The 20,395-nt window shown below is 43.0% G+C and overlaps 1 protein-coding gene across 1 annotated transcript in view; it reads left to right on the forward strand.

Moving 5' to 3' along the window:
- The window catches only part of MALRD1 (MAM and LDL receptor class A domain containing 1), a 491,201-nt gene that overhangs the window by 333,710 nt on the left and 137,096 nt on the right, over nucleotides 1–20,395 (forward strand). Inside the window, exons 31-33 of the mRNA XM_077268326.1 lie at nucleotides 1,815–1,964; nucleotides 12,402–12,559; nucleotides 18,476–18,677. Coding sequence (XP_077124441.1) covers nucleotides 1,815–1,964; nucleotides 12,402–12,559; nucleotides 18,476–18,677 — 510 coding nt within the window. The remainder of the gene's footprint in view (nucleotides 1–1,814; nucleotides 1,965–12,401; nucleotides 12,560–18,475; nucleotides 18,678–20,395) is intronic.

Below are 20,395 nucleotides of genomic sequence, written 5' to 3' on the forward strand. Positions count from 1 at the left end.
TACTCGGCCCAATGTTATATGAGGCAGTGCGGATCTGCTGTTTTTTTTCCCATGTCGATTCGGAATGAGAAAACAATTGCAGCATGTTGCGAGTGGCTTTGCAATCTGGAATCTATGGGTGCATGTGAAACATCAGACTGCACACAGATGTCATATGGGTGCAGTCCGACACCCGTAGACTGAGACAATGGAGAAATTAAGTTCTCCATCTTCTCAACACGTGTGCGAGAGAATCAGATCACACTGAGATGATACTCGGTTCAAACTCGGAGGAGAGTTTGAAATGAGTGTCATTAACATAATTGAGCCGATTTTCTTGCAGGAGAGAACACATGCTCATCTGACCCCGGCCATAGGGGTAACACTCATTTTTATGTAGGTCACATAGATCTAACTGCCGGTGATTACGGTGCAGGAAAAGGAGAGCAGAACTGTGTGTCATTAGAAGCACTGCTCTGCATTTATCATAATGCCCCTGTACCTGGGATAGGTGACAAGTGCTGCTCACATTCTGGAGCTCTCATCTCACAGCACTGTCAGACTGTGACATGACAGGCGTAGTGTGAGAGCAGCATTTGTAACACACAATGCTCTGCATCAATTCCAGACACAAAAGTTTGTCACATGCCATTTGCAAACTATAGCTCACTGATGGTGCCATGGTACTTGGGATAGAGGCCGACTACTGTATGTGACCTGCTTCTCACACACTACAGCTCTCATCTCACAGCACTGTCATCAGGGGCGTACATAAAAAACATGGAGCCCCTTAGTACAAGTCCTAATTGGGCCACAACACAAAAAATATATATTCAGCGGTGTTGCAGAAGAGCTTATCTCACAACTCTGCAAGCTTTACTAAGTAATTTTGCTCCTTTTGAAGCCCCTTAGTGTTCCCACTCACTATGACACCTCTTTCATGGCCCCCATAAAGTACTACACCAACAAAAGTGCCCCCCAAATAAAGTATGATGCCTCTACAGTGAGTTCCCTCCACACGCACAGTATGATGACCTCACTGTATCCTCCTCAAAGTATGAAACTCCCACAGTGGTTCTAACACAATGTCATGCCCCCATAGTGACCTCAACACAGTATGATGGCCCCCACAATCCCCCCACACACAGTATGATGGCCCCCACACAACTCTCCACACAGTCTCATGGACCCCACACAAACCTCCACACTGTATAATGGTTCGCCCACCGTATAATGGCCCCTCTATGATGGTCCCAACGTAGCCCCACAGTATAGTTGGTCCAGGATGCAGATACAGTTGAATGTATGATGTCGGGTGCAGATGGGGTGTTGGGCCATAGCGACCTTGTGGTCTGCCGCTATTATTTGACATTAAATCTGCCATATTGTTATATGAATATATGAAATAAGAAAAAAAGAAAAAGTCCTCATCATAACAACCATATTGTGTGTCAAGTTTACTGGTTTCAGTGTCAGGGATATATTTCATTGGAAATGTAAATGATCTGATTTACAATTTTCACACTCGGTTAAATGGCGCTGAAGCAAGGACTGATATGAAGAGTAGGAATTCCTTTGTGAAATTAAGTAAATATGTTAAGCCAGGATGAGCTAATCCCTTAATAGACTTATAGGAAATCATCCATAGTTCCAGCAGCAGAAGATGGAGAAGCTGGAGAGAAGGGCAAAGCAGGCGTTGATTTAAGTAAATTAAGCATTCATCTTTCTGCTTTCATAGTAAAGTGATTTTTTGCGTGAATGTCTGAGAACATATTCAGCGAACTTCTCCCATGTGCTTTTCCATTAAAAAACAACTTTATTTCCAAAATACATAGGTGAGTACACCAATGTTCCTGGGAGCTGTAATTTCGAGAATTCAGATGGGACCCATTTTGGATGTGATCTCTCTCAAGACGACACAAATGATTTTATCTGGACGGTAGAACACAAAGTCGCCGATCACCTACATACAGACCACACACCAGGTAAGTAGCCATCTACGTTATCAAACCTCAGGTCACAAAAAATTCCCTAAAAATTATGTAGAAACCCGATCCGAAAGAGTGACTTCCATTGTTTCTAATAAAGGTTGGCATCATTGAGTGTTGGAAGAGGCAAGTTTAACTATGTTTTTGTTGCACATTTATAAAAGAGGTTCTAAAATATTGGAATGTCCTCTAGTGCTCGACAGAAAAAGAGTTTTGGTAAAATAAACCCTATAGCAAAAAAAAAAAAAAAATAGCACAATAACAGGGTCCTAGGTCCCCCATTGTCAAACTTAACCCATCCACGACATCTGCCGCACATGTATAGCGGTAGTGGATGTATGGAGCAGGCTCACAGGGAGAGCTTTTCCCGTGATCGGCAGGTTATGGCTGTGTATGACCTGACTCTAAAACCCATTGGTATAGATAGAATGTATGTCACTATGTATAAAAATGGGGTGTCAGGATAGGAAACTACTCCATATACTCTGTGAAGAAATAATCCAGCACTCATCGAGGTGCAGAAGATAACAACAGATTTATTAGAAAAGGAATCCAAAAACATTGACGTTTCGGTCGAAAGAACCTTCTTCAGACAGATTGCATATGGTATACTGCATATAACAGGGGAATAGGGATTCAATGCTCATAGGATTTGCACGCAAATTTGCATATAGTGGGATGAGTCCCGGCCCATGTGGTCTTTGTAAAGACAGCCAGGCCAGCGGACGAGAGCTCCCACTAACCCTAGTGTCTCCACATGGGGTGCATCAATCCATACACCTATCTGCACACCCAGACTGTGATCGCTGGTTTCCGATGGGTTGCTTTGACATCTGGGGATATCCTGAAGACCTCCTGTGACCGGGCTTCAAAGGAGACCGTGATTTTAACTATATGCAGCAATGCTGCAGTATTTCCATATGTGGCAAAAGTTGTCAGATGTTTGCAGATTATAGTCCCCTAAGGGGACTAACAAGTACTGTGAAAAGTTAAAAAAAATTGTTTTAAAAAATATGAAAACTCTGATCTATCAAAATCTAAAAATAATGAACCCAAATAATAAACACCGTAAACTGAGACGAATTCAAGTATGACAAAATTATGTGGTTTTTTTGTCACTGCGATGCCATAAAAAATGCTGTAACAAGTGATCAAAATGTCACATCTATGTCTTACCCCTCAAAAGGAAATCATCACACAGCTCCATTGACTGAAAAGTGGAGAGACAACCAGCACATTATTTTTGACAAACTTCAAATTTTTTTTTCACCATTAAAATAATAAAAAAAACCTGAACTTATTGGTTATCACCATAATCGTACAGATGAGGATAATCATATTTCGAGTTCATTTTTACCACCCAATGTAAAAACAATTCCCTGAAAACAATGCCAGAATTGTGGTTTTTTTTTCACAATTTCTCCCCTCTTGGAATTTTTTTTCACCATTTCCAGTTCGTTATGCTATAAAATTAATGGTGTCATTCAAAAGTACAACTCATCCTGCAAAATAAACAAGCCCTCATATGTCTATGCCCTTGGGTGCATATCTCTGGTCCACTTTGAATGGTGTTTGTGCATGTTTGGCCACATATCCTCTGAAGATTAGGGGACACAGGACACATTTGTTATGACAAAAGTCAATGAATGATTGCAAAGTGGAGGAATGCTGATCATGTAGAGTAATAAAACGGAAGTCAGGCTGCAGATTGAGCACTGTGGGCTGACTACTTGCCAACCACTTCTACGATATACACTGCTCAAAAAAATAAAGGGAACGCTAAAATACCACATCCTAGATATGTCTGAATTGCATTGCATAGTGGAATGTGATCAGAACAATAAAACATAACAATTATCAATGTAAATCAAAATGATTTATCCCATGGAGGTCTGGATTTGGAATGATACTCAAAATCAAAGTGGAAAATCAAATTACAGGCTGATCCAACGTCAGTGGAAATGCCTCATGACAAGAAAATGATGCTCAGTAGTGTGTGTGGCCTCCACGTGCCTGTATGACCTCCCTACAATGCCTTGGCATGCTCCTGATGAGGTGGCGGATGGTCTCCTGAGGGATTTCCTCCCAGACCTGGATTAAAGCATCAGTTAACCCCTGGCAGTCTGTGGTGCAACGTGACGTTGGTTGATGGAGCGAGACATGATGCCTCAGATGTGTTCAATCGGATTCAGGTCTGGGGAACGGGCAGGCCAGTCCATAGCTTCAATGCCTTCATCTTGCCGGAACTGCTGACACACTCCAGCCACATGAGGTCTGGCATTGTCCTTCATTAGGAGGAACCCAGGGCCAACCGCACCAGCATATGGTGTCACAAGGGGTCTGAGGATCTCATCTCGGTACCTAATGGCAGGCTACCTCTGGCGAGCACATGGAGGGTTGTGCGGCCCTCCAAAGAAATGCCACACCACACCATTACTGACCCACTGCCAAACCGGTCATGCTAAAGGATGTTGCAGGCAGCAGATCACTCTCCACGGTGTCTCCAGACTGTCACATCTGTCACATGTGCTCAGTGTGAACCTGCTTTCATCTGTGAAGAGCACAGGGCACCAGTGGCAAATTTGCCAATCCTGGTGTTCTGTTGTAAATGCCAAGCTTCCTGCATGGTGTTGGGCTGTGAGCACAACCCCCATCTGGGGATGTCGGGCACTCAGACCATCCTCATGCAGTCAGTTTCTAACCATTTGTGCAGACACATGCACACTTGTGGCCTGCTGGAGGTCATTTTGCAGGGCTCTGGCAGTGCTCCTCCTGTTCCTCCTTGCACAAAGGCAGAGGTAGCGGTTCTGCTGCTGGGTTGTTGCCCTCCTACGGCCCCCTCCACATCTCCTGGTGTACTGGCCTGTCTCCTGGTAGTGCCTCCAGCCTCTGGACACTATGCTGATAGACAGCAAACCTTCTTGCCACAGCTCACATTGATGTGCCAACCTGGATGAGCTGCACTACCTGAGCCACTTGTGTGGGTAGTCCGTCTTATGCTACCACAAGTGTGAAACCACAACCAACATTCAAAAGTGACCAAAACATCAGCCAGAAAGCATTGGTACTGAGATGTGGTCTGTGGTCCCCACCTGCAGAACCACTCCTTTATTAAGGGTGTCTTGATAATTGCCAATAATTTCCATCTGTTGTCTGTTCCATTTGCACAACAGCATGTGAAATTGATTGTCAACCAGTGTTGCTTCATAAGTGGACAGTTTGATTTCACAGAAGTTTATTTTTTTGAGCAGTGTATATTTTGCTAATTAGAAACTTTACGTGCAATTAAAGAGGTTTTTCCATCTAAACGAGAGTAGATATCCAATGACCGTTGTTTTAACTACCAAGCTGGTTGCATCCAGGAAAAGCATGAATGTAGATCCTAGTCACAATCCATAAGGCGTGTTATGGCATATTTTAGAGAAGCCATAAAGGGACTGTCCACTTTATCTTTACAAATATGTTGGGGACATGCTTTTGTAGCACTTACTATAAGTAAGTGTTACAGGTTCTCCTCCAGAACTTGTTAGTGCTGCTTTCATCACAGACCGCACGTCTCCTGTCGTCAGAATGATTGCTGATAAAGTAGCACGTGACGAGACCTGTCCATCAGGGTCCTCTAAAATAATGCAGATGGGAAATCTGTTTAATAATTGGAGGAGGCAGATGGAGAAGCAGGCGATCAGACCTGTCTATCAGAAGCCATTTTTAGACCAGAAAAGCTTTTGAGACTTGAGGAGGAAGGATAACCTGTAATACATGCAAATTAGTGAGTAGAGATAAGAAAATAAGGCAAATCAAAATCGTCTTAAGAAAAACAAAACTTGAATATGGAAAAATTTCAAACTTGAATTTTTTATTATTCTCTCTAGAAAAATAGTGGCAAACTGGTTGCTACTTTGCTGGAATAATATAGTGCCAGGAAGGGGATAAAAATGAAAACCAAAAAATACTCGGTCCTCATCTGTTCCGTCACCACCGCAGGTCTACACTGGTGTTTGTTTGTTTTCTTGGTCTGGTGTGTCCTGACTCCCGTTCCTCAGTATCTCCCTCCAGCTCTTGGAATCATCAGTGTTGATTAGCCCCTTCATCCTTGTAAAGATAAAGTAACCATCCCCTTTAAATGACTTTATTGGAAAGACACAACTTGGAAAGGGCCAGGATTTACTAAAAACTTTTCTTCTTGAAACTGCCCCGCACTTATTCATTGCGTGTGTCTGGTATTGAATGGGACGGAGCCGCAATAAAAGATGCAACCAATGGGCAGAAGTGTTAAAAAAGGAAAGCAAAATGCTTTTGCCCCAGACTAACCCTTATGACAACCATCATTTTATAGTATTTCGGGTGAGTAAAAGGTTGTCATGGTATTTATTCAGGATTTCTACATTCTTAAGTTGAGAGTTGTGGCTGAATCAGAGCATTATACATTGACTTGTATCGCTGTCTATTCTTGGCTTATAATTAGTTTTCTGACCACTTAATGAATGGAGAACAGAAGATTCAGAAGAAAAGAGAACATTGCGTCCTTCTATTTATTTTCTGCATTTGGATCACATACTGGTGTCAGACCTTTGGCGCTTAGCATGTTCGTCCTTGAGAACTAATTAGGTAGAGACGATTGTAAACCACGTAAGCTTTAGGAAGCCGGGACTATCTATTCCCTTTCCGAAAAGTCAGCCAGGGGCTCAGAACTCTACGTATTCTGCTTCAAAACACCACATCATTATTAGCATTTATGGAAGGTGTTGAGTTGATTCCATTAGTGCTGCTCGCAATATAGACTTGTGATGTTACAATAGAATATAATATGCAAAAGTGTCATGTAACTTTTGTAATATTGTAAGAAACATGCAAAACCTCCATATGAGATAATATGTCAATATCCCAACATACATGAATTCCAATGCTTGGTTTACAGAGGAATCCAGAACAGGACAACACCCCGCAGTCATTTCAAGAGTCATGAGAAAACTGACCTTCTCCATCTTCTAGTTCTCCACTTGCATGGTGCCAGTGATGCTATGAGAAGAGGTGGAAGAGTTGCAGGAGAGTGCATCTGCAGAAGATGGCGATTTCCCCCTCTACTTAGTGTCATTAGGGGAAAATGGCTAATATTTTAGCAATATAACAGTGTCGTAGACTCGTGACTGAGATTAACACTTTTGGAAACTAGACGGTCAGCAACTGCGGCCCTGTCTAGTCTTATAAAGAGAAGAGAACACAAAAAAATTCACAGCGCAGGCGCCTCTCTGAAGACTCCACCACACCCTGGGAATCCATAAAATCTATCAAAGGTAATGTGTAGGCATTAGTGATGAGCGAGTGTACTCGGTACTGTTGCCTGTTTGTTAGGGAATCCCCACATGTATTCAGGCTGTCTAGCTGCCGCAAATCATGCAGCTGCGTCGACTCAAACATAATCTCCGAGCACGCCGAAATACTCGGAGAACACTCGAGCATGCTCGGACAACTCAAGTACTGAGTACACTCGCTCATCACTAACAGGAGTTACAAAAACTCCACCCAGATAATGATGAGGGCATCGAGGGAATGGGCGAGGTCGTAAGTATGGTTTAATTAAGATTATTAAAGGACTGTGTGTCTTTCAATTAAAGGACTTTTTTTCTGGGAGTCTGTGTTTTCTTACAATGTGACTATGGAGTTAGTAATGGGGGCATCTTATTGACGTCTCTCCATTACTAACCTCGGGGCTTGATGTCCCCTGACAATACAAAGGTGACATTAACCCCCCAAATATCACCCCACTTGCCACCACTACAAGGCAAGTGGGAAGAGCGAGGCTAAGTGCCAGAATTGGCGCATCTTAGACATGCGTCTTTTCTGGATGTTTTTAGCCTGGGGGGCCCAGAATCCCTTGCCCCTTCCTAGGCTATTAATATCAGCCAACAGCCATCTGCATAGCCTTTGCTGGCTATTAATTATAGGGGGACCCTACATCATTTTTTTACAGTCCCCCATTTTAGTAGCCAGTAAAGGCTGGGTATACAGTTGTGAGCTGATATTAATAGCCTGAGAAGCTCCATGGGTATTACCCCCTTCCCAGGGTATAAATATCTACCTCCAGCAGTCGGCTTTCCCTCTGCTAGTTACGAAAATTGTACGGGAGCCCACGCCATTTTTTTCAGAAAGATAATCTTTTATTAAATACATGTACAGTAAGCTGCATACACACTGTACTAATTGTATTTGTCACAGACATCTATATATCTACCTACTCTATTTGTACACACTGTATGTAATCCATCTGTTCAATCCTGTCGGCTCCTGAAGTGATTTTACAGCACACAACACATGAATTGCAGGCTTTTATTCTAGTTATCTATCTATGCAATATAAATACATGTATATATATATATGTGTGTGTCACTGACATCTATATATGTATTCTATGTGTATATATCTATTCTATCTATTCTATTCTAACCTGTCAGTGTGATTTTACTGTATGCAGCAAATGGACTGCCGGCTTTTCAAAGGACACCGGTGCGTAAAAATCAGACAGCACTCACATGGTCCGAGTGCTGTGCGATTTTTTTTTCTCGCACCCATAGGCTTGCATCGGCGAGTTTCGGTGACAATCGCAGCATGCTCCAATTTTACATGCTCCCTGAATATGCCCGAGAAAATAAATGGTGATATGAACTGCCCCATATATTAACACTGGGCCAAGTGCTACGCGATGATTTCTTGCATAGCACTTGCCTGTACTCTACATTAGTATGATGCCGGCCTAATACAAACAGTTAATCTATCTATCATCTATCTCATATCTATAATCGATCTATCTAGAAACAAATATAGGGCAGTTGTTTAGACTAAATTAGGGAATGTAGGAAAACCATTTCGTTTTCCAGTTTGCAATGAAGAGACATGAAAAGAAAATAATTGTCTACTTTCACAATGTACCGGAGTCAATGTCACCATATTATCAAGATAATTGTAAATTATCCATCAAAGGATTACTTCTCTTTGAAGTATAAAGAAGAAAACAACACAAAGGAAAAATTGATTTTGAATGGAAAAAAAAATCTGTATTGGATGTTTTGATGAATGGGGTTTATAAATGCAACATGGCAACTATCACCTTAAACTACAGTGCGATGATCAAATCAATAAACGGACTTGTAATTGGAGATGTATATGATTACATTAGTGCTTCATTGCAATGACTATATTGGAGACACATCCAGATTATCACTTTCCGGGAATAGATATTATCAGCCTATCGGCCAGCACTAGGTTACAGTAATACAAGGTATAGTTACCCACCCTCACTGGGCTGCCTCTCCACTGCTCCATGTTATCAGTCATTGTACAGGAGGAGGAGGAGGAGGTGAGCTGTGATATCACCTGTTGTGGATGGTGGATCCTGTGTTATCTACTGTATATAGAGGTGTTATCATTCATTGTACATTAGGAGGAGAAGGTGAGCTGTGACATCACCTATTGTGAATGGTGGATCCTGTGTTATCTACTGTATATAGAGGTGTTATCAGTCATTGTACAGGAGGAGGAGGTGAGCTGTGACATCACCTACTGTGAACGGTGGATCCTGTGTTATCTACTGTATATAGAGGTGTTATCAGTCATTGTACAGGAGGAGGAGGTGAGCTGTGACATCACCTATTGTGAATGGTGGATCTTGTGTTATCTACTGTATATAGAGGTGTTATCATTCATTGTACAGGAGGAGGAGGTGAGCTGTGACATCACCTATTGTGGATGGTGGATCCTGTGCTATCTACTGTATATAGAGGTGTTATCATTCATTGTACAGTAGGAGGAGAAGGTGAGCTGTGACATCACCTATTGTGAATGGTGGATCCTGTGTTATCTACTGTATATAGAGGTGTTATCAGTCATTGTACAGGAGGAGGAGATGAGCTGTGACATCACCTATTGTGGATGGTGGATCCTGTGTTATCTACTGTTTATAGAGGTGTTATCAGTCATTGTACAGGAGGAGGAGGTGAGCTGTGACATCACCTATTATGAATGGTGGATCCTGTGTAATCTACTGTACATAGAGGTGTTATCAGTCACTGTACAGGAGGAGGTGAGCTGTGACATCACCTATTGTGAATGGTGGATCCTGTGTTATCTACTGTATATAGAGGTGTTATCAGTCATTGTACAGGAGGAGTAGGTGAGCTGTGACATCACCTATTGTGAATGGTGGATCCTGTGTTATCTACTGCATATAGAGGTGTTATCAGTCATTGTACAGGAGGAGGAGGTGAGCTGTGACATCACCTATTGTGAATGGTGGATCCTGCGTTATCTACTATATATAGGTGTTATCAGTCATTGTACAGGAGGAGGAGGTGAGCTGTGACATCACCTATTGTGAATGGGGGATCCTGTGTTATCTGCTGTATATAGAGGTGTTATCAGTCATTGTACAGGAGGAGGTGAGCTGTGACATCACCTATTGTGAATGGTGGATTCTGTGTTATCTACTGTAAGTAGAGGTGTTATCAGTCATTGTACAGGAGGAGAAGGAGGTGAGCTGTGACATCACCTATTGTGAATGGTGGATCCTGTGTTATGTACTGTATATAGAGGTGTTATCAGTTATTGTACAGGATGAGGAGGTGAGCTGTGACATCACCTATTGTTTATGGTGGATCCTGTGTTCTCTACTGTATATAGAGGTATTATCAGTCATTGTACAGGAGGAGGAGGTGAGCTGTGACATCACCTAATGTGAATGGTGGATCCTGTTATGACCTGGTGGTTAGGGAACAACACTGAAATGACCTGGTGGTTAAAAGGACACATGGACAAGCTCTGAGGAGGTGGTAACTTTTCTGACCGCAAACCCTACTCCTAACGCCAACACTAGAAATAGCCGTGGGACGTTCCTGTCTCTCCCTAGACGCCTCGTCACGGCCTAAGAACTAACTACCCCCAAAGATGGAAATAGAAAACTATCTTGCCTCAGAGAAATTCCCAAAAGGAAAGATAGCCCCCCACATATATTGACTGTGAGTGGAGGGGGAAATAACATACACAGAGATGAAAACAGATTTTAGCAAAGGAGGCCAAATACTAATCTAAATAGACAGAAATAGGAAAGGATACTGTGCGGTCAGAATACAAAACTAAAAATCCACGCAGAGTTCACAAAAAATGATCTCCACACCGACTCACGGTGTGGAGGGGCAAATCTGCTTCCCCAGAGCTTCCAGCTAGCCTGAATATATCAGAATGACGAGCTGGACAAAAAGACCTAACAAAAACTGAGAAATAAGGTCCAAGCAAAAGGACTAACAAGAACTAGCAAGAACTTATCTTTTGCTGAAATGAACAGGCCATGAGAAATATCCAAGGAGAAGACTAAATCCAATCTTGAAACATTGACAGCTGGCATGAACTAAAGCCCAGAGCAGGTTTAAATAACAAACCCAGGCAAGGTGATTAGTGAAGGCAGCTGCTACAGCTACCTAAAGGAGCAGCAGTACCACTCGAAACCACCAGAGGGAGCCCAAGGGCAGAACTCACAAAAATACCATTAGCAACCACAGGAGGGAGCTCCAGAACGGAATTCACAACAGGATCCTGTGTAATCTACTGTATATAGAGGTGTTATCAGTCATTGTACAGGAGGAGGAGGTGAGCTGTGACATCACCTATTGTGAATGGTGGATCCTGTGCTATCTACTGTACAGTATATAGAGTTATAGTGTTATAGTCATTGGACAGGAAATCAGACCTAGTGGTTAGTGTTAAAATTGTCATACTTCAGATTGTTTTATGTGGATACTGATATGAAAAAAAAAATTAAAAATAGAAAAAATACATTTAACATAAAATCTTGTTTTAAACGAACACGTAATTTTCCCTATATGGCCGGGGTCAGACTAGCATATGGCATCCGATGCGAGAGCTAATGACCCTCGGCTCCGCACAGAGAGAATAGGAGCACAGCTGCAGAGGAGGCAGAGAGATGAATTTCTCCATCTCCTCCATTGCCGGGGTCAGCGTATATCGCACATCACTCAGATGATATCCGAGTGCTGTGCGCTGTCTCACTCGCTCCATATACTTATATGGGTGAGAGTGAGCTGAGACTCGGTCAAGTATCGGTGACAATCACACATGCTGCGATTTCACTCGCACGTTGAAAGTGGCCGAGAAAAAAATGCTGAAGTGAGCAGCCCCATAGATGAATACTGGTCCGAGTGCTATGTGATGTTTTATCGCTAGTCTGACCCCGGCCTAACACTGAGCACATACCTGTCTTCTCCTGTTAGAATGGCACAGTCTTAGTAAATTACCCCAAATACAGGTTATAAAGAAGTGTACAGTAATTGTCACTATATACCATAACTGGAAGCACTTTAAGATGCCTGTGGGATAATGGTGTGATGCATTGCTTCATTCAATGAATATTTATTTCTCCATTAAAAGGTAAAGGGAGATTCTTTCTCTATGCCAATGCAGACAAACCCAAAGATGGAGATTCTGCTCGGATATTAACCAGCAAAGTTTTTCCAGCCACCGATGAGAAGTGCCGAGTCCGATTTTGGTATTACTTGTACGGACCTCCACAGTCTGGGATGTTAAAGGTAAAAATAAAATTGAAATTTAGACTTATTAATTTCCTTTAGTTGATAAAATAACTTTTTAATGATGGTTTTACCTTACATCATTATCATTTTCCAAAACCTAGGCACCATGTACACATGTAATAGAAAGTGAGCTGTGCAATGCTATACACCCATAAAAGCTACGCCACAGGGACATCTAGGGTTAATATATACAGCATCTATTGGAAAACATGACAACTTTGGAAATAAAGTGCCAGCCCCAGGTAGGAGTCCTTGTTCTATAAGTTCCATCGAGCAACTGTTTTTGTTGTTCGCTGTGCCAGCTTCACACTTTAAATAGTTTGTCATAGTAAAAGACAACCTGTATGGGGCACATAGTATTCCAAAATATAAGTATACATATTTAGGCTAAATATTAATATGAATCACTTTTTTTCAAACATTACATATAAAGCAAAAAACTTACACTTAATAGGTGTTCACACAACTGTAATAACCTGAAGTCATCATTTACCAGGGTCATTTATGTAAAATATTAACATAGTAAAAAAAAATGCTAAAAATTGATGAAAAGGAAAAAATAAATGTATAGAAATTACACAGTAATGTATGAGAGCTCAAAATAATAATTACACTTTTCTAGGCTCATATAACCATGTCAGAAAAAAAGGTCACAGTAGAAACAAAAAATTTTTGCAAATCATTATAGCCCTGGTTATTAAGTAGTAAAGAAATTGTTCAGTACTTTTTTCTCCCAAAAAATCGTTCCTGCATGGCTATTTAAAAATAAACAAACATATATATATATATATATATATATATATATATATATATATATATATATATATATATATATATATACACTCACTGGCCACTTTATTAGGTACACCTGTCCAACTTCTTGTTAACACTTAATTTCTAATCAGCCAATCACATGGCGGCAACTCAGTGCATTTAGGCATGTAGACATGGTCAAGACAATCTCCTGCAGTTCAAACCGAGCATCAGTATGGGGAAGAAAGGTGATTTGAGTGCCTTTGAACGTGGCATGGTTGTTGGTGCCAGAAGGGCTGGTCTGAGTATTTCAGAAACTGCTGATCTACTGGGATTTTCACGCACAACCATCTCTAGGGTTTACAGAGAATGGTCCGAAAAAGAAAAAAAATCCAGTGAGCGGCAGTTCTGTGGGCGGAAATGCCTTGTTGATGCCAGAGGTCAGAGGAGAATGGGCAGACTGGTTCGAGCTGATAGAAAGGCAACAGTGACTCAAATCGCCACCCGTTACAACCAAGGTAGGCCTAAGAGCATCTCTGAACGCACAGTGCGTCAAACTTTGAGGCAGATGGGCTACAGCAGCAGAAGACCACACCGGGTACCACTCCTTTCAGCTAAGAACAGGAAACTGAGGCTACAATTTGTACAAGCTCATCGAAATTGGACAGTAGAAGATTGGAAAAACGTTGCTTGGTCTGATGAGTCTCGATTTCTGCTGCGACATTCGGATGGTAGGGTCAGAATTTGGCGTAAACAACATGAAAGCATGGATCCATCCTGCCTTCTATGGAGCATCTTTGGGATGTGCAGCCGACAAATCTGCGGCAACTGTGTGATGCCATCATGTCAATATGGACCAAAATCTCTGAGGAATGCTTCCAGCACCTTGTTGAATCTATGCCACGAAGAATTGAGGCAGTTCTGAAGGCAAAAGGGGGTCCAACCCGTTACTAGCATGGTGTACCTAATAAAGTGGCCGGTGAGTGTATATATATTCACACTGAAGGCATCAAAACAATGAATTAACACATGTGGAATTATATGCTTAACAAAAAAGTGTGAAACAACTGAAATTATGTCTTATATTCCAGGTTCTTCAAATTAGCCACCTTTTGCTTTGATGACTGCTTTGCACACTCTTGGCATTCTCTTGATGAGCTTCAAGAGGTAGTCACCGGGAATGGTCTTCCAACAATCTTGAAGGAACTCCCAGAGATGCTTAGCACTTGTTGGCCCTTTTGCCTTCACTCTGCGGTCCAGCTCACCCTAAACCATCTCGATTGAGTTTAGGTCTGGTGACTGTGGAGGCCAGGTCATCTGGCGTAGCACCCCATAACTATCCTTCTTGGTCAAATACCCTTACACAGCCTGGATGTGTGTTAGGGGTCATTGTCCTGTTGAAAAATAAATGATGGTCCAACTAAACGCAAATCGAATGAAATAGCATGCCCCTGCAAGATGCTGTGGTAGCCATGCTGGCTCAGTATGCCTTCAATTTTGAATGAATCCCCAACAGTGTCACCAGCAAAGCACCCCCACACCATCACACCACCTCCATGCTTCACGGTGGGAACCAGGCATGTAGAGTTCATCCGTTCACCTTTTCTGCATCGCACAAAAACACGGTGGTTGGAACCAAAGATCTCAAATTTGGACTCATCAGACCAAAGCACAGATTTCCACTGGTCTAATGTCCATTCCTTGTGTACATCAGCCCAAACAAGTCTCTTCTGCTTGTTGCATGTCCTTAGCGGTGGTTTCCTAGCAGCTATTTTACCATGAAGGCCTGCTGCACAAAGTCCCCTCTTAACAGTTGTTGTAGAGATGTGTCTGCTGCTAGAACTGTGTGTGGCATTTAGCTGGTCTCTAATCTGAGCTGCTGTTAACCTGCGATTTCTGAGGCCTGTGACTCGGATAAACTTATCCTCAGAAGCAGAGGTGACTCTTGGTCTTCCTTTCCTGGGGCAGTCCTCATGTCAGCCAGTTTCTTTGTAGCGCTTGATGGTTTTTGCAACTGCACTTGGGAACACTTTCAAAGTTTTCCCAATTTTTCGGACTGACTGACCTTAATTTTCTTAAAGTAATGATGGCCACTCATTTTTCTTTACTTAGCTGCTTTTTTCTTGCCATAATACAAATTCTAACAGTCTATTCAGTAGGACTATCAACTGTGTATCCACCAGACTTCTGCACAACACAACTGATGGTCCCAACCCCATTTATAAGGCAAGAAATCCCACTTATTAAACCTGACAGGGCACACCTGTGAAGTGAAAACCATTTCTGGTGACTACCTCTTGAAGCTCATCAAGAGAATGCCAAGAGTGTGCAAAGCAGTCATCAAAGCAAAAGGTGGCTACTTTGAAGAACCTAGAATATAAGACATATTTTCAGTTGTTTCACACTTTTTTGTTAAGTTTAATTCCACATGTGTTAATTCATAGATTTGATGCCTTCAGTGTGAATTTACAATTTTCATAGGCATGAAAATACAGAAAAATCTTTAAATGAGAAGGTGTGTCCAAACTTTTCAGCTAGACTCTGAACAGCGTTTGATCAGAGTTTGATCACAGGGACATTATTTTTTCTTAGACCCGGAGAGGAAAAAAAAGGATTTTCCACCTTCTTCAACTGTCAGTCTGTGAAAATTGGACCACACTCAGATTTCATCCAGGTGTGGCCTGATTTTTATCATGGACTCATACACTTGCATTGCTGATTTTGATCCCACTTTCAGATTAATCGGACATGTTTCTGATTTTTTTCTGCAGATCATTCAGTCCTTGGAAAAGAATAGTAGATGTTCAAAGCCCCATAAAATATAATAGGAATTAGTGCTATCTGTGAAAACTATGGATTGCACTCGTGAGCGAAAATTGGTTGTGTATATGCGCCCTTAGAGAGGCAGTCAGTGGGCACTGTATAATGCCTCATTTCTCATGTAGGGGCACTGTAGGTAAATTGGACGTTTCCCACCAAACAAGACGCACTGGCACTATCTGAAAACCAATGATTTCCCCACACTTTGGACTAACAGGAGATACCAAACAAAAGGATCTCCGAGGGCTACCAGAACTTCAGACTGTGAGTGTGGATCGCCCCCATGCAGTAGGGCAATGGGGTACTCGGCCCTGGGTTCTTCAGTGTTCTGCGGGGATGTCACGGTGGCTGACCCGGTCCGTGGCCCTAGGGGGACGTCCGTTAATTGAATGGTTTTTAAGGTTTTGGGAAAGGTCTTTAAAGGGGAAGATCGTGACGCCACCTGTGGTATTCGGTCAGGGTGACCGACGCTGCTTAGGGGTCCACTGGGGTGATGTAATGGCAGCGAGATGGTATACCTTCCCACAGGTGAAGTGTATCCCCAGGGCTTCCCAGAGGTGTAGATGGTGATGGTGGAAGATGTAAGGCGCAGGGAATAACGAGGACACAAGGTTGCAATCTCTTTACCTTTTACTGGAAGCTTCAGCATCCACAGTCCAGGGTACAGACCACAGGGTAGGCAGAGTCCGGCAGGTCCGAAGGTATATCCAGAGTCCCCTCATCCAGGTGGAAATCAGTAGGCTTCCTACTAGCGCCTGTGTATTGTAGTCCCTCCCTGCTGAGCAACTTGGTAAGGTCCTCACAACTTTCGTGGATGTTTTAGATGTCTTCCTCTCTGTCCCCCAGATGGTATGGATAGGACAAACCCGTATGACTGATGGCCTGAGGCTTGTTTATAGGGACCCTAGAGATGCCCCGACCCCACAATTTGCCACTGTGTCTTCTTAGGTATTTAGGTCGGGCAGCCAACTTGGAATTGACTGTCCTGCCGGTCTCTGAAGTAATGCATAGAGACAATTACTCCCTCGGTGTTCCGGCCACCGGCTACGCGCCTCAGAAGGAGGCAGCCTTTACAGGGCAGAACTCCTCCCGGTGTTTTCTCCTTGTGCTGTAAGTTCGTTTCTCACTCTTTACAACACAGTTCTCTTCGTGTCCTTTCTTAGGATGCTGCCGCACATGGGGCAGGTGCAGCTCCGTAGCTTTCTATCCCGCTAGGCCTCTGTCAGGATCCCACCCCTGACAGGGACCCTCTGTCTGCAGCTCAGATGTTCCTCCTTTTCCCCCTGTCTGCCTGACAGGTACTCACTGGGTCAAACCCAGGCAGCGTCTGACTAACTTCCTATCCAAACCACCAGTTTTACCCTTCTGTGAGGAGTGCCCTACTAGATAGCAGCGTAGCTCCCCCTGGTGGATTGGAGTGTGAAGTGTGGTATATGTTTTGTGATACCTGGAAGGATTAACTCCTTTATTACCTTCAGACGTAATATCGCTCCCCCTGGTGGAGAAACGACATTACTGCAACGACCAGGACTCTGGGGCACTGCAAGTGCATACAAAGTAGAGGTAATGAGGCCGCACTCACCGTCCCGTCTTGTCTTTATTGACACAACATTAAAACAACAGGTTGCAAGAGTGAATGAAATACATGTTGTGGATGACGGCCATTTTGTGCCTATTAGCGCTTCAACGAGTCCTTGCATGTACAGATTACTGGAGATCACTGGGGTGGCCTTACAAGGAGTGCACCCAGTGATCGGCTAATTATTGGCGGAGCCTTTAAACAAAAAATGGATTGTTCAGGACAGACAACATCTTTAATATTCCAATCTCAGCAAATATTCATCAAGGTAACGCAGTCCAATTTCTTTCCAATGGCTGCAGTGAATGTCAGAGCTTCATGCTTCTCGCTTCCGTGTAGTAAACACATTCCTGAATGTCACCTTTTCCCGCTTCTCTCATCTGCATAGAATAAACAGGATTTTTTGCATATTGCCCTGTTTATGCATGTATTTCCTGTTTCACATCACCGTATTGTGTCAGTGGAATATGAGACAAAATTGATTATTTAGACATTTGCCTTTTGCAGCTTTTCAAAGTCATTCACTTTTTATGATAGGTTTGCATGCATCATGCGCAGAGTCCTTTAAAGCAAGACTGATTGGTTTTATCATCGGCATAAATTGCTGTCTGGGTGACGCTGTCTATACCATCAATCAGCACGTACCATCCACGGCGCTGGAGATCAGTCTAAATCCCGTAAATTGTGATTAATGGCGGTTTTACCATAAGTTAATAACACGCAATATTTAATGTTCTGTGTTTTATATGCTGCTTTTACAGGTATATATAGTCACTGAATATGGGCTGAATATTCTTCTGTGGTCAGCGACTGAGAGCATGGAGCATAGGTGGATGTACAACAGTGTCATTCTGGCCAGCCACAGTCCTTTCCGGGTGGCCTTCGAAGCTCAAGTAGGACGGAACAATAAAATTCACATTGCATTGGATGATATATCATTTACATTGGCCTGCCAAGGAGATGGTGAGTGGTTTTATCACATTACTTAATTGGTTTACTGGTAAACTAGATACATCTAAGCAGCGATGTATGTCGGACTGGAATGACGCATATTGTGCAATTATGGTTTTGTTATGGAAACTTAAAAATAAAAGTGTAAGAGAGATAGGAAATGTCACGACTCACAAGCAAAAAATTCCCATTTTTAACACCTGTTTTCCCTAGTACTGCAGTACTGGTCAAAATTTTTGAGACGGACACACATTTTGGTTTTTACACTTTTGTGCTTCAGTTTTTATAGTAACTAATTGCATTAACTCAGGATTGTTATGCAGAGTGATCAGCTGAATTGCAAAGTCATTCCTTGCCATGAAAATTAACTTAATTGCAAAAACCACCTAAGTCCTCTGGCAAGGCTCATAAAAGGGTTAATATTGAATTTTAGGATTGCTTCTTCTAATAGATGGCACTAGAGTTCTAGACCTCCTTTTCTCTGAAGAGGCAATTTGCTTATTTAATTTAGTAGAGGAGCATTGCATGGCCTATAAGTCTCCTTACACTAGTATGTCAGGCATGACATTCTCGACAAGAAGAGATGTTACCCCTTAAAAGATCTGCAAACACTGAAAAGGCAAACCGTGTGAACTCTAAAATTTGTGTCAGTCTCAAAACTTTTGGTCACAACTATCTACCGCTACTACTTATTGATAAGACCTGTCGTGATAGCCATCACTTGCTTCTCTACATTTTCCATTGAGGGCACCTCGAATGGTGCATGTATTCTACTGGTGGTAGATATCTTCTCTTTCCAGTGATCTTTGGGCAGGGGGACTGGCTATCCTTAAAGGGAACCTGTCACCACGTTTTTGGAAGATGGGATAAAAATAGCGTTAAATAGGGGCAGAGGTGGGCGTTACATTAGTGTGTGTGTTATGCGTTTATTACCCACCTAAGTTGCCGAAATACCTTTGCAAAGTCTCCGTTTTCGCCTGTCAATCAGGCTGGTCAGGTCGCATGGGCGTGGTGTCTTCACCCAGATTTGGCGTAGTTTTCCGTTGGTGGCGTAGTGGTGTGCGCATGCCCAAGGTCCCGAATCCTCTTCCAGGGGATTTAAAATAGCGCGGTGTTCGTTATTGCATTGGTGATCGGTGGGCGCGGCCATCTTCCTTTGGCCGCGCGTGCGCAGAAGCGGCGCTCTGCTGGCCGCGGCTTCAGGAAAATGGCCGCCGCGATATCCATCTGCGCACGCGCGGCATCGCGGCGGCCATTTTCCTGAAGCCGCGGCCAGCAGAGCGCCGCTTCTGCGCACGCGCGGCCAAAGGAAGATGGCCGCGCCCACCGATCACCAATGCAATAACGAACACCGCGCTATTTTAAATCCCCTGGAAGAGGATTCGGGACCTTGGGCATGCGCACACCACTACGCCACCAACGGAAAACTACGCCAAATCTGGGTGAAGACACCACGCCCATGCGACCTGACCAGCCTGATTGACAGGCGAAAACGGAGACTTTGCAAAGTTATTTCGGCAACTTAGGTGGGTAATAAACGCATAACACACACACTAATGTAACGCCCACCTCTGCCCCTATTTAACGCTATTTTTATCCCATCTTCCAAAAACGTGGTGACAGGTTCCCTTTAAGGAGACCAGTTGTGAATGGAGACTTAATAGCAATGCTCCATACCTAGCAGACCGGACATTCAGCGTCTCCCACTCACACACCACCTCCTCACCTCG

The sequence above is a fragment of the Ranitomeya variabilis genome, chromosome 6 (genome assembly GCF_051348905.1).
Source record: "Ranitomeya variabilis isolate aRanVar5 chromosome 6, aRanVar5.hap1, whole genome shotgun sequence".
NCBI lineage: Eukaryota > Metazoa > Chordata > Amphibia > Anura > Dendrobatidae > Ranitomeya > Ranitomeya variabilis.